General features: G+C 46.0%; 1 protein-coding gene across 2 annotated transcripts in view; it reads left to right on the forward strand.

Moving 5' to 3' along the window:
• The first annotated feature begins 10,450 nt into the window (after nucleotides 1-10,450).
• IGF1R (insulin like growth factor 1 receptor) overlaps nucleotides 10,451-15,492 on the forward strand; it is a 189,436-nt gene continuing 184,394 nt past the window's right edge. For both annotated transcript variants that reach the window (XM_075159849.1, XM_075159850.1), the window contains exon 1: nucleotides 10,451-11,069. In XM_075159849.1, the coding sequence (XP_075015950.1) occupies nucleotides 10,976-11,069 (94 nt within the window). In that variant the 5' untranslated portion in view covers nucleotides 10,451-10,975. The remainder of the gene's footprint in view (nucleotides 11,070-15,492) is intronic.

Below are 15,492 nucleotides of genomic sequence, written 5' to 3' on the forward strand. Positions count from 1 at the left end.
CGGAGAAAGTAGCCAGCCATCCCCCTATCTCACTCAGCAGTTTATCTTGAATTTACGTAAACTAATCCATGCCAAACTCTTGTGAGAACAGCCTTCTCTGATAAGATCCTGCCCCTACGATGATGGACATCCCCCTGAAAAATCTGCTCTCACCAGATTTTGCTGACGAATGGGAATCTCGTGCCTTTACCCACACGTGATTTTGCCTGAAGATTATAATACTATTTTAATTTATCTCCGCTTACTGTAGCAAATACTACAAAACGCAAATCCTGTGGTATGAAGAGACGGTTATGTAAGACCTTATTCAAAGGTGTCTTATTTAAGAATGCACTTAAGCACATGTTCAGCTTCGACGACACGTCCTAAAGAGTGAGGGTCTTAAAAATGCACCTGAGAGTTTTCCTTGCCGTCTGAGGGATTTGAATAGCATATTATTTAATGCAACTGGGTATTTTTCTATGTAAGATGACTTAGCAGAAAGAGCATTTCTTCAGACAAAATCAGGTTCTTTTTCAGGAGAGATTCTTAAATTATTTGCATTAGAAGGTTTTTTTCAGTGATGTTTAAAAATCATTGCATAACAAATATTGTGCCACGAAAAAAAAAGGAGACTAAATGAATTCTTCCTTTTAAGCCTCAAAAAAAGGTGATCTTGGACAGAAAACGAGGGGAAGTGTGAGCTCATGAGAACATTTCAGATATTCACGCTGGGTACAACGGCAAAAGCAGCTTTGCAAGACTAGCAGGTATTTTTTTCCCTACAATCTCTTGAAAAGACAGGCTGATTCCTTTCCTAGGGACAGCAGAGAAATGTATTAAGCTTTGGTTCACTCCCTGCATTCAGCGAAGAGAGTTTTTGGGAAAGATGCCCAGATACTATGGACCAAGTTCAGCTCCCGCGTAAGCAGACAGAATTCCCACTGAAATCAATGGGAGTTGCACCTGCTGACTTTGGAGTTGAATATGGCCCAATATGTGGATACTATAAAGGTTCTGTTTCCAAAGTTTCTTCTGGCTTGTTTTATGGGAATGCAGACCTGGCGCCAGGAACGTCAGAAGACCAATAAATTCACTATGGGAACTTCCAGGCAAATGACAACTCTCTTGCAGAAAACAATTCCAGAAGCTCACACGATGCTGAAGGACAAATTCTCAGTGTTCCCCCAGTTCATTTGCATGAATACCAGTTTCAGAAATGCTCTGAGAGAAGAAAATGGGGAGTGTGTGGCTAGGAGAGATACCAGGGGAAATGCTTTGATTGGTTTGCCCAAATTATTTGGATAAATATCTTAATTATCCCAGATATTTGTTAACTTGTTGGAATGGTGGTCCGCAGCCACTAAGAAAGGTATACTGTATGTATATAAGCTATTTGATGGCTGGTCTCGAGAGCTGCTATGCTACATCTGCCCAGTTTGGACTGAATTTTAGCTGTGACTGTCTCCAGTGGCAGAATAAAAGTACAGACAGGGCTAGAGGAGTCCATCCAGAAAAAAGCAGTAGCTTGAATGCATCCACGTGGCGTTGAATACAGAGGAGTTAACAAAAGCATTATGTAAAGGAGACGGTTTGTCTCTGTTGGGGTTATAATCGGCTGGTAACTGGGATTTAAACAACTGAGATTCAAAGTCCATTTTCTGAGTCATTTCTCTATGATGGAACCAGTCCAGTCTCACAGCACATGGATTCTTGGCAAGTTGTTTGTAGGTAGTGGAAGTACAGAAAGAGAAAACTAAGACCGCAATAAAAGAAATAATCTTGGAGCCCCCACATCAAAAAAAGAGAAGGAAAAGGCAGTTTTAATTATCTTAAAATTCTAAACAAAACCAGCATTAGATCCATATCCCGTATTCTGATTTGACCTAAAGTTTGAAGATATTTGAAGTTGGTATTTCTGGTTCAAGCCCATTTAATTAATAAAACAAGAGCCTTCTAAACTTTAGACTCATTTGTTTAAATGCAGTAGTTTTCTACACAACATATCGAAAAGGACATATTCACTTCATAGCACGAGCACCGTGCGCGTTCTGAACACTCATATGTGATAAAGAATAAGGGTAGAGGAATGGGATAAAGGCAGTGAGTACCCAGGTGCCGATGGAAAGCCATCTTTCAAAGGAATATTGTAATTTCTTGTATTTGGCATGTCCTGGAAAAGACAGTTTGGAAGTTTCTTTTCCAAGCTGCTTATGATTAACAACCTTCTTTCCACGTCCTCCATCTCTAGACCAATATTCCTTCTGCTGCCACTGAACCTATATGAGTCATCCATTTTAAAATATGTGGCGGTCATACGGTACACTAATGCGCGCACACACACACTGAGTAAATTAGGGGAAAATTGATGTCAAGACCTATAGAGTATGAAGGGCCTTTTAAAACCAACCTTCAGAATGTGCTAATATTTACACATGCCCAAACCACCTGGAAATATGTTCCAACTGCTTTAAAACATTTTCAATATCATTTAAATGTATATGCAACCATTCACAGTTGTACACTAATTTACCCTAAAATCTAATGATAATTTGATGTCTTTGAAAAAACACCTGGCCCAATTTTGGCTTTTATAGGAAGTCAAAAATCCTATTTCAACCAAGAAGGAGTCAGGTTTTTTTTTTTTTCTTCAGCAATTTTTGGAAATGTTTTTTTGCTTTTTATGCTGGAGAATCCAATTTATTAGTTTTAAGGCTGTACTTTTCCAAAATCTTTTTGAATAAACATTTTTCTTCTTGCAAATGTAAGACAGTTTGGATTTCATTAGGTTTGAAGGAGTTTTGATGCTATAGCATGTCATAGAAATGATGGAAACCTGAATAAATGAAAACTTAAAAATACATGTTCTTGAATGTATCATGCACATGTAAAGTTTAGGTCTTTTTATTCTATATAGAACTCTAGCAAAGATTTGGTAGAAATTAATAGTTACAGCCCATAATTTAACCCACTATTGACTTTATTTTGGGTTCCATTTATATGTTCTGCCAAACTAGAACAAATAATCTTAATTTTCATATATCCAGCTCCTCCTGCAGTCAACTGCAAATACAGAGAGAAACAAGAAGTTTATTTTGAAATCTATTTTAAATAAACGATTCTATACCCGAGGTTTAAAACAAAAAACAAAACCAAAAAACCTAGAAGCGTTCATGGTCCTTTTAATTCTCCTGCAGGTAAAAGGAGTGAGCTTAAAGTCACTAGAGCCAATCTGCACCTGCGTTTCTTTCTTCCCAGTAGCAATAATTACCCTCCTTACGAATGAACTGTGACATTTAATTGCCTATAAATACATTTTAAGATCTGGGGATGGATGTTACTATTCAATTAGAAAATGCAGCAAGTTTCTTCCAGGCATTGATATGATTACAGCACGCCCCTCTCGCTGCTGGGAGGGCACCCGGGTGGGCCCGGTTTATGTTCAATAGGATACGTGTACATCCAAAGTTTAAGACGTGCAAACCTGAAGCGCTCAATGCAAAAATCATATAATATAGTAGGGACAGATCCTTTCTGCCCATCACATGGGATAAAAGTCTGATCCTTCTCGCAGTTAGGTTGGTGGAATTCTTGCCGGTAACATTATATATTAAAGTTAAAATCGAAAGAGTTAATAATATAAGATTAATAGCAGTTGTAAGTACGTCGCAGACATCAGGAGTTTGTGTTATAAAATGCAATAAGCACATCAACAGATGGTCTGGTAGATGCTTACAAGCCACGGTTACAAGCACGCGATTGACCTGTTGGACTCTGTAACAATCTCCACAACTGACTAGCCATGTATTCAAACACCTCTCAGTCATTCATTAACTCTTTGTAAACTATTTACGCACACGCCGTTAATATACAGCGTGATCACGTTGCCGCCGTCTGCAACAGGAGCAGGATAGAGCCCTAATTACTTGCAACAGTTTATTAATTCAATACATTAATGGTAGGCACGTTTTGACAGCCGCGGTGCCGGAGCGAGGAAGCCGACAGACGCTGGAAGCAAGCGGCAGCTGTTCCCCTGCACCTATCGCTCACTCGCGCCGCCACGCTCACCTTCCAGGTGTCTTTTTTGACTAATTTGTCACATTCAGAAACACGAAAGGAAAAGACAAACATGAGAACGCCGAGGTTTGGTAGGGAAGTGACATTGCCGTTGCTGTGCCGTGCCGCCAAGGCTCGGCGCGATTGCCGAGTGCATCGACAGCCTTCTAAAACGCTGTCAAAAAGGCACAAACATCAGCATAATTTATCGGTGGCTATTTTAGGCAGGTGCACGGGAACTCTAAATATATGGCATTCACCACTTGCTGCAGTTGCTATGGATATGATATCTCAGGCCTGTAACTAGGGTTATAAATGCTGTTGTGTGCTTATTATTGTTGTTGTTATTAAAACATGAATTTTATAGTTATTCCTGCTCAGCTGCTGCCCCTAAATCGTCCATGTAACTGCATACTTCTTTGTTTGAAGGAGGGACGTGTGTGGGAAAGAAGTAATAAACAACACCCTTTCTTCCCTTCTGCTTTTTATTTGCTCCAGAAGGGACCAATTTTGAGCCACTGTTCGCAGCAGTATTAGGGCCAGGAGAATTAGAAATCACTGAGCCTAAGAAGTGTACTTCATTTAGGTCTATCTGATTAGTACTCTGGTATTTAAGTCTTGCACACATCAAACACGTCCAATCTTTTTTTTTTTTCTCTCCTTCATTTGTCTTAAGAGGTTGGTCTCCTGCAGCTGCAGGGATTCTGCTCAGCCCTCTTGCTGCTACGGCGAGATGGTTACTTCTATCCAAATCCTGCCCAACGCTGCAGATCTGGGAAAGAAAAGACGGCCGGTGGATGGAGAGGCTCTACAGACACCTCGACCACTGCAGAGGAGTTAACGGCAACCTGCCCACCCAGCGTCCATCCGAGTGCGTGCTGTGCTCCTGTCCCCTTGCCAAGAGGAGACTGAGCATTTTCCTGCAGTTGGAGGCCGTGGAGATCGTTGGTATGTGATGCGATTCACAGCAGAGCAAAAAGTGACAAAAAGTGGGAAACGTGGTGAAAATGGGCAACCCACATTTTGCCTAACATTGAAGGCTTGTTACGAGCCTATAAAACGCAGTTTATAAGTGGAGATTTTGGGGGAAAAGAAGTGATGTCCAACTGTTTGTATGCGTCCTTCAGGTGTACAAATCACACTCACCCAAGCTGTGTAAAAGAGGTATCACTCGCCCAGACATAATTCCTACCCAGCACTTACCTACCCACACCTACCTACAACAAAAATGTTCAGCCCGAAATGGAGCCTGAACAAGGTGAGCTGGCAACTTTAGGAGCCGCTGGAGAAGAGGAGGTGGCTGCGGTGGGTGCTCTCTGCCGCTGGGAGCATGGCAAAGGCCATGCAAGGAGCTGCAGAGACCTTCGAAGAAGCAGCACCACAAGCAGACACAGGCACACGGGCAATGCTCCGCGATGGCTGACCTTCGTCCTGGGGAGCTGACACGGTTGGAGAAGGCAGGAGAATAAATTTCAACTACTCCCTTACGCCGGTAATACAAAATGTTCAGATGCTTAAAGGTTATGACAAGCTAGCGTCTGGTAAAGAGGTCAGTCTGCCCTGAAAGCGTTGCAGAAGCCAAAATAAAGTCTAGTCAAGCCTATGTGGAGTACGAGCACTGAGGCAGGGAAAATAGTGAGGCCTCTTTCTCCCCAGTGGTGGCCCCAGAAAGCAGCGGTAAGGCTGCTGTTAAAATTAAAATATGGCTGAGTATTAGGATATTTGCCTTGGGCAGATATATGTTTTGAGAGACCGGGGTCAGTGGCTGTTTTAACCGCGTTGTTTCATCCCTACTGCCACACTTCCTGAATTTTCCACTTAAGCGGCATTTTAAACAGGACGCAGGTATGCTGGTGGCATTCGGCATCACACTCTAGAGGGTAAAATGTGTGTGTGTGTGTACTCATGTGTTTCTTTCTGTCCATCTGTCTGTCTCAAGGATCATAAACAAGCAGTGGAAAAAGGGGAGGCATGAAGCCCAGTGCAAACGGAGAGGAAGAACCAACAGGACAGAGAAGAAAGTCATCTTCTACCATGAGGGAAGACCGAGTCATGACAAAATGATTTCTTACACTAATGAAAATTATAGTTTAGACTTTATGTGCAAAAAGAAAAGAGGGGAAAACTTTGCACAAATCTCGGCACACAATATACATTGAACAGTGCATACCTTATTTTTAAAATGTTTTATTTATTATTAGTGGCCTCATGTAGGAGTCATTGCCAAGGATCGGGACACTGGTGAATTGCTAGGCAATAACAAAAGAACAGTGACTGCTACAGTTCATAGCTGAGCTGTTGGGCAAGACGCAGCAGGCAGAAAAGGTGGAAATGAGGTCTAAGTTGGTGGAAGAATGACCTGAGAAAATAAACAGGTTAGGAAAAAATGGAGGGATGGTTTCACCAAATCTCAGCAAAGATTGCAAATGGACACAACTTAGGAAGCCTTCTCCTAACACATCCTTGATGTATTCAGATGGACTTGGGGAGACAATGATCTATAGGAATTTTGCATTTTGACCACCTCATTTAATCCATTGGCTGAAATGTTTCCCTTTGGGGCTGGGTATTTTTATATTCCGTCAGTTTTGCTTTCTTGTGATGAAGTTCCAACAAAACATTTTTAATCACTTCTGGATCCAAAGAAAGGCTTAAGCTATTCAAGTTCCTTTTAGGATCTGAGTATTTTTCAGCCTAGAACAGGATGTCAGATCTGGGTTTCCAGTAAATAACAACTTCTCACCATTCATATCAACCTCCTTTGCGCAGGTCTACAGATAAAAGCAGAGCCATACAGTGTTGACAAGGAAATAGATTTAATCGTGAAGCACCTTTGCACGTTACCCTGAAAATTATCTTTAATTTGTGCAAATTATAACTCTTTCATTTTGCACATGGCACATGTAGTACAGTTTGCTTGAGGTTTTCATAGTCAAAGATAGGACCATGCTGTGGTTGTAAACTGAAAAATCCTGACTTAAATATTTCTACTGAAAATAACAGGACCACTCTTGGAGAAAGATGCCAACGTACAGGAGCTGAATCTGATTAAAAGCGTGCACTGAAGCTGAGCATGTGTATGTGCACAGCTGGCATTGAAAGCTGCTGAAGATGTGAAAGGGTAAGGAAAGCTGAACACTGGGCACAGCCCTCCTCTTAACCTCGTAAGATGCTGAGGGCATCTCAGCATTCACAGGAAAAGGGCTTCTTCCCATGTACCCCCACAGCATAAAAGGTAAAGATGTCCTGGCACACTCCAGCCAAATAATTCCAAATTATGCATTTCACATTGGCAGCTCGGGAGGATGGAGAGCACTGTGAATACCTCCAGTTCAACGCTGTGCTGTTATTATAATCTTTTTTTTTTCCTTTTAAAAGAATCTGACAGATTCCAGAAACAAACTGTGTTACGACACCTATAGGACTGTGTTTATATGAGACTGTAAGCTCTTTGGGGGCACAGCGCATCTTTTTGTTCTCTGCTTGTATGGCATCCAGCACAACGTGCTTGTCCATGACTTGCCCTATTCGTCAAAGTAATGAAAGAAAGGCTATTTTATAATAATAAAAGTTCTTTATGACAGCAGAATGATAAATGATAGACACCCAGTTCCCACTTCAGCTCTGTCTTTACACAACAATACATTAATTTGTAAATAACACATTACAATTTATGCTGCGTCAATGCCATAATACGCACAGAAAGGACACTTGTTCTGCTCAGTATCCGGCACTAGTATGAGGCACAGCTGTACAGAGCAATACTAGAAATTTGCTGGACATGAAGATCTTTCTGGTCCAATTTAACCGAAGCCTTGAAAGCCCGTGCGCAGTTGATCACGTCTATGGCACACACATGCATGGCACTCCAGTACAATTTCATACGTAAATGTCTTACTCTCCTGCACCGAATCTTGAGAGAGTTGTGTTACCACCCAAATGGGCATACACCCATGCTTTGACTTATTATCGAATTATTGACACAGTCCTGGATACGTGCGCATGTGTGGCAATTCTGCCCCTGTTGTACTCAGTGATGAATTTCCCCCTGCGTCAACTTCTGTGACGCAGAATAAAGCCTTTTCATCTTTCCTACCGGGTATGAGAGCTAATGCGTAACTAAGACAATACTGGACCATTCTTGCAAGGCCAATGGTATAAAAATGGATGGAGAAACTACAAGAAGAAAAACATGTATAAGGCTGTAGAAAATGATATCTTAATGTAACTGAAGGCTATTGTAATACAAGATGTTCAAGAAGAATTTAGGTTTAAATGTAAAAACTTAATTTTGACATTTGCATTAATAATGTGACATTTGCATAATTATTACTGTAGCTTTTTTTTTAAACTAGAATATAGCTAATGCTCACAGATGTCTGCTTTCTTATACTTCAGCATCATTTTGATATCTCCCCATGCCAAAGTATTGCAACAAATCTGTGATTACTCAGGACATCCATATGCCGTGCAGCATGGCTACTACGAGCTTCGGCGAAACAGTGGGAACACGGCCCACGTTTTTCCGAAAAGCCCAAACCTCTTCTGCTTCAACTAATCCTGTCTCTCCCCGTTTGGGGCCTGGGCGTACAATGTCATCGTAGGAGACTAGCGAACACTGGAGAACCGCACATGCAACAGACAATATTGGGTATTTACTGAAGAACGTGAGTACGGAAAGGGACATGTTCCGCCGTTGTTCGTTCCCTCAGGTGAGCCAAGCCCCGGCATTCCCTTCCCTCGCTCCTGCCTACACTGCATCCCTCAGAGCAGCGCACTTCAGGCTCAGCCCTTTGGCTGTGCTCTCCGGCGCTCAACCCCGAGGAGCAACTGCAATTAAATGCAGTAAATAAATAAACAGACCACGTGAAAATCAAAGCTACGAGTTTCTCATTCCTCCTAACTCGGTCCCTTCCTTTTTAGGTATTTTTGTCGTTTCTGAAGAACACGGAGGTGTTTGCATTAGCAGGGGGCCGCTCGTTGGCTCTCCCGCCGTCCTCTCCTCCTGCGCCCCGCAGGATGCTCGGTGCAGCCATCAGGGCTCCGTCGCCGCCTCCTTTTCCCCCTTCCCCGTGAGCTCGGAGGCCGGAGCAGAGGCGGAGGCAGGAGCAGCAGCGGTGGGCCCTGCTCGGCCCGGCGCGGCGCGGCGGGAGCCCCGCGCCCCCAGCAGCCCGGGCTGCAGCCGCCCCGCTCCGCTCCGCGCGCCGCCGCTCCGGCTTTTGCCTCGCGCCCGCTCGCGCCCCGCCGCCGCCGCCGCCTCCGCGCGCGCCGCTGCCGCCGCCGCCGCCGCCGCCGCCGCCTGGGCGAGGGGAGCCCGCGGGGGGGGGCGGGGGGGGATGCGAGCGCGCGCCTCTGTGCGAGAGAGGGCGCGTGCGCGCGCGCGGGAGAGAGAGGGCGGGCGCGAGCCCCGTCCCCGCGCGGCCGCAGAGAGGAGAAGCAGCGGCGGCGGCAGGCGCGGCGGAGCGACGCCGGGGCTCTTGTTTACCAGCGTTGACTCTCCGTCGTGCAAAGGGAGCCAGCGCGGAGGAGGAGGAGGAGGAGGAGGAGGAGGAGGATAAGAGGGGGGGAGACGCGGCAGCGGAGCGCTGCAAACCCTGCTGCGAGCGAGCGGCGAATTAATTGGGAGGAGCAGCAGACCCTTCCCCCCCCTTCCCTCCCCGGAGGAATTACAGACCCCTCGCAACAAGCTCCTGGGCTTTGACCTTCAGCAAACCGGATCGCCTTCCTCGTCCCCCCGCCGCCCCCCCGGCTTACACACACACATACGCACACACACACCTCTTCCCGGCTCCCCCTCCCCCTTCCTTGGGCTGGGCAGCGCGAGGGGAAGGTTTGCAGCGCGCGCACACCCAGAGGAGGAGGGAAAAAAAAAAGGAAAAGGATTTACAAATTCGCTGGGTGGTTTTTGTTGTTGTTGTTGTTGTCGTCCTTCCCCCCCCCCCCCCCGCCCCCGGCGCGATGGCAAGGCGGCTCGGAGGGATGCGAGGAGGAGAGCTGCGGGGGGAGGAGGCGGGGTGCTGAGCTGCTCCGCTCGCCCTGCTGCTGCTTTGTGTGTGTGTCCTGGATTTTTCTTTTTTTTTTCCCCTTTTTTTTGTCTTTTTTTTTTCTTTTTTTTTTTGGGGGGGGGGGAGAAGGAGCCTGTGGCAGCGGCGCCGAGGAGAGGAAGAGGAGGAGTAGGGGGGAAGCCTTTTCAATTCATTTTCGTTCCGAATTCCGCATTTCGAGCCTCTGCAGCCAGCCGGACTTGTGTTGTTGTTGTGGGTGGTGGTTGTGCGTGGGGTGTTTTCCCCCCCCCTCCTCGCTGAGCGGGGAGAGGAGCCGGGGGGGATCCCGCCAGGGCAGCCCCGTCCCCGCGCGGAGGGACGGAGAAGCTGTTGTTGTTTTGTAATAAGATTGTCTGGGTCGCACCCCCCCTCTTCCCCCCGCAGCCCTCCCAGTTTTTGTGTGTCTGTGTGTGTGCGCGCTGTGTGCGGTGTTTGAAAATGGAGGTTGAAGATGCAGACTGCCAGCCCCGATGTGCCTCATGTTTGCGACTCCTGTGCACGATGTACCACTGCAGCCAGCGCTGAGGGGAGACGGCGGCGCCCCCCGCCCCGGAGCCCGCCCCGCCGCCCCGGAGACAGCGTCGCCCCGGGGCTTTCATGCCTTGTTGTTGTTGCCGTTAATACATCTTGAATATCTGTGTATTTTTGGTGTGGTTGCTCCGGAAGATCAACACCCAGGGACCTCAAAAACCCTACGGTTTGCCAGTCCGAAGGGTCTTGTTTTTTTCATTTCTGGAGGCAACGTGGATTTATTTATCCAGCCCCGCTGCTCGTCCGCCTTTTGCCTCCTTCGTTATTTTTAGAGGACGGGGAGAGAGAAGAAAGCGAACAATTTTGGACTCTTTTTTTTTTTTTTTTTTCGGAAAGGGGGATTTTGTCCAATTAAAAAAAGAGGAATGAAGTCTGGCGCTGGAGGAGGGTCCCTCGCCGTCGTCTGGGGGTTTCTGCTCGTCTTCGCCGCACTTTGTCTGTGGCCAACAAATGGGGAAAGTGAGTACGGTGCGTGTCGGCCGGGGTGGTGGTGGGGGTGTCGGCGAGGGGCCCCCGGGGCGAGTGGGGGGGCGGCGGAGGGGTTCCCGGTGTGGGCGTGAGGGGCTGCCTGTGAGGGCGTCGGCTGCCTGTGTGCGTGTGGGTCGGTGTGTGAGGGGGTCGGTGTGTGAGGGGGTCGGTGTGTGAGGGGGTCGGTGAGGGGCTCCCGGGGTGGGTGTGAGGGGGTCGGTGAGGGGCTCCCGGGGTGGGTGTGAGGGGGTCGGTGAGGGGCTCCCGGGGTGGGTGTGAGGGGGTCGGTGAGGGGCTCCCGGGCGGTGTGTGAGGGGGTCGGTGAGGGGCTCCCGGGCGGTGTGTGAGGGGGTCGGTGAGGGGCTCCCGGGGTGGGTGTGAGGGGGTCGGTGAGGGGCTCCCGGGGTGGGTGTGAGGGGCTCCCTGTGTGTGTGGCGGTGCGTGTGAGGGGCTCCCGGGGCGCGCGCCGTTTCCCGCCGGTGAGCGGGTTTCGCCCCTGCCCGCGGGGATGTGCGTGTTTTCCTCCTGTTACGCGTCTGCTCCTCGAGCACGTTTAACAACCCGGGGCTGCACGTCTCCCTTTCTCCTTCCCGTCCCTTCGTTCCCCGGGGGTGGCTGGCGGGTTTTACACACGGAATCGGCAGAGCCGCAGCCCCCAACCCGGAGGAGGGGGTCGTGATGCCCGTCCGTCCCCTCCTTTGTGTTTCTCCCACCTGACCCGCGTACTACTCCTAACCCCCCGCCAGAGCCCGGCGCAGTGTTTAGACCTCTGCAGCCAGGGCTGCGAGCTGCGTAGTAAACACTTGCAGGCTGGGAAGAGCTGTGCTTGCTTTCCCTGCGTGGAAAGAGCTTGATCTTTGTCAATATTTAGAGACCGTATGCAATAACGTGCCATAGTGAGTGAAGAATTCCTGGAAATAAGCGCCTTGCCTTTTATTGTCGCTTCTCTGCCGTGGAAGGGTTTCACTAGCTCTGCTCAGGGTGCAGAATTACGGTGGCATCCCGCAATCTAAAGGTCACAGTCTGCTGTTTTTGTTGTTTTTTGTTTTTTGTTTTTTTTTTTTTTAATGAATTTCTAGGTCGGTACTTTACGTTTGTGCATAAATGGAAACGTTTGATGGCCGGATGGGCTATATTCTTAGAGGTGATTTTTGTTTTTTAAGCAGCTGTGTTACATCGAGCATTAAGGTTTGTGCAGTTGACTTAGCAGCGTGCGAGCTGCTTCCTCCGTGTGTGCGACTGCTGCACCGAGGAAAGCGTGGTTCATTGTGCGGGACCGCGCTGCGAGCAGCCGGGTCCCCAGCGCACGGAGGTGTCCGGATCCCTCCTGCCGTTTATCGTCTGCGGATCGCCGTGTCTGTCTGTCTTGCTTGGGAGTTGCAAAAGCCCGACTTTGTTTTTGTGCGTTTTCAAACCTGTGGTTATATTGCAGTGCCCGCCCCCTTCGGGCGCAGGGGGAAATAAAGGGGGCAGGGATGGCTGGCGCTGCAATTGATTAGACTGCAATCATCACCATATTAATGCCGGTTGCTGATCGGTTTTCTTCTGGTATGTCGGGCTCAAGCTGGATTGAGGATCTCTTGCATGAAATTAGCCTTCCCTTGTTTTCTGGAGTGTCTCTGTAGACGGGGAGATGTGCCTTGGAGCCCAACCATTTTAAAAACTGCTCCCTCTCCTTCGGCGTCTGCAGAAATAGGGATGTTTCTTAACTTCATCTTGATGCTTTAATTTCTTCCACTGTGTGTTTTTCAACATACTCGTTCAGTTGGTGTTGTGTGCCTCTCACTTTCAAAAAGATACGCATTATTGGAGGGAAGGAACAGAGAGATCAATTTTCTCCATTTTAAATGTAAAGGGAAAGAATTCAGGAGCTAGAAAGGTTTTTCTAAAAGTAGTAGTTGCAGGTTGAAAAGAAAGGAAATTCTTTGGATGCACTGACAACGAGGCTAACTAAAAAAAAGAAGTGAGCAAGAAGCTCATAGATGGAGTCTGTAATGCATGTTGAGTAATACTGTGTTTCATTAGCCAGTGAATGCCAATTAACTCCTTGCAAATTAAGGCCCAACTTAGGCTTTTGCGTTGTAGTGGCAGGGCCAGCTAGGGCTGGAGAGCTGCAGTCTTACTTCCATGAGTTGAACTTTTTGGCTAGGGCTGTTTTCAAGAGGGAAGATTAATCTCTAAGTTTAAAAACAAAACTCCAGTACCCTTCTTCAGGGAAGGGCTTACAAAGGATCGAGTAGCGTGGAGAAACAACAGGAGAGGAGGAGGAGATCTGGTATATCCTTAAACTGCTAGGATACATGCTTACAATTTTTTTTCCTTGTCTTACCTGGTACAGAACACCTTCAAATAAAAATGCTCTCCTAGCTCTGGCAATAAAATAACGCAGGAACAGTATGTTAGGATTTTAGGTTCCAGTCCTCTAAAGTGTTTGTGGTTGCCACTTAGCTAAAATGACCCAGTTAAGAACCTCCCAAATGAAATATCTTCTTCTGAAGAAGATCTAGGCATTTAAATATGGGAAGATATGCTGAAAAACTTGTCTTAGCTGAATACTGCCTCTAATCGATCGTCTTTGTAGTTTACAGTTTAATAGCCTTTGTTTTCACGAGTTATTGCTGAAAGAATTTTGCTGTTAGGGGGAAAAATGATCTCCAGAGCAGATGTTTTGCATCTCTTCATATTCTTCTCTCTCCCCACAATAGTGGAAGGAAGATTAATCTTAATTTTTATTTGTTTTTCATATATACTGTGTCATAGCTAAAAGGCACTTCCATTTTCGGTCAAACAAGCAAGGCATTCCTAAATAGGAATACAAAGGAGTTACAACTGGAGGGGAGAGACCCATCCCTTTAATGCTAAATTATATAAAATCTGTTCGTGGTTATATGACAGAAACCTCTTTAAAACGTAGGTAGCTTCAGTGGAAAGCTTCTGATCCAAAAACAGTCATTAAAAAATTCTGAGAATTTCCTGAGATCTTGTTAGAACGGCACAAAAATAAAAATAAAAAGACCCTCCATTAAGCTAAAGTATGTGCTGGTGTAACAGTGCATTTGATGTGTAAAGCTACAGCTGTTGGAGACTGTTTCATGCGAGGGGTGGGTTTAAGATGAAGCGTAAACAGGGTGTTTTCTTCCTTTTCTACCTTGAGCGTAATGGGGTTTTGATTTTCACCCTTGTGAAATCACCCACATTTACAAGGGGAATATCTAGAAGGGAATGGGTTAAACATTTAGAATAAAAATAATGGGTTTAGGTCTGATAATACTTCAGAATGATAGATATCTTGATGGATCTGTTCATGTTAGCTCTGAGCTTTTGTTTGTCTATCCAGGCTATATTTTATGTTTCTGATGTTAATAAACAGTAGCTCATGCTGTATGTTTAATCTCTCTCCCAGGTTGCTTAGTAAAAACCCTCATGACCTCCCGAGTGTCAGCATTACACACACCTAGCTTTCACATCAGCGTTTTCATATACGCCTAGTGGTTAGTGAATGTTGTTAAATGGGAGTTGGATAATTCCTTCTCTAATTGAGGCTGTGAATAGAAAATGCCAGAGCGTTTAAGGAATTGGTGTCAGTCGGGTTCAGCAGAAAGAGGAGAGGAGGAAAGTGTTCAGGGAGTGATGGTGACTGCCGTCCACGGGAAGGAGCGGTGAGCCAGGCAGTACTTCGACTTTTTTGATTGTGTTAGATTGTACTTTCAAAGCATTTCCATACCAGAACTGGAGCAAAGGCTTGCATGACTCAGAAACTGAAAGGGTTAGGAAATGGTAGTGACTTAGCTAATATCAGGCAAAATGTGTTGAGAACGTGAGAAAGCAGAGGAATGGGTGTGGAAAGAAGATGTGTGTTAGAAGTTTCAGTGCTGAACCAACATTTGAGAGAGAGAAAAACTCTTCTTTGTGTAAAGTGAAGGGAATTTAACTTGGTTCTTAAGTATGTTGTGAGAAGTGAGGAAAGGAAGGGGCTGCAGAGAACGAGAAGACAGATCAATTAGGTTAACTTCAGTACAACAGAAAGCATGATTTATTGGGTTTAATAGGGAAATTGCTCAGATTTGATAAACCATTGTGTTAATTTTTATGTCAGCTTTTTCCTGACCAGTTGTTCCTTCAAACTAATTCTAGAGTATAGTTAAAGCACAGCTCCATTGACACTGAAATTGTTTTCATCTTGAAATATACACACAAAATCTAGCATTGAGGAATTTCCATGTGATGATTTTAAAATCTGTCTTCATTGGTAAATAATTAATTTCTATCAGTATATGTTACCCTGGGAAAAGTTGTTTCAAATCCTGTTTAATTTTCTGCTAAACTGGCATTTACTAAGAAAATCTTGGAGAAGAATGTCTTCAGTGAGGAGAATTTTTTTTAAAGCATCTAACATTTAGAATTAAAATACTTT

This window comes from Calonectris borealis, chromosome 11, assembly GCF_964195595.1.
Source record: "Calonectris borealis chromosome 11, bCalBor7.hap1.2, whole genome shotgun sequence".
Lineage (NCBI taxonomy): Eukaryota > Metazoa > Chordata > Aves > Procellariiformes > Procellariidae > Calonectris > Calonectris borealis.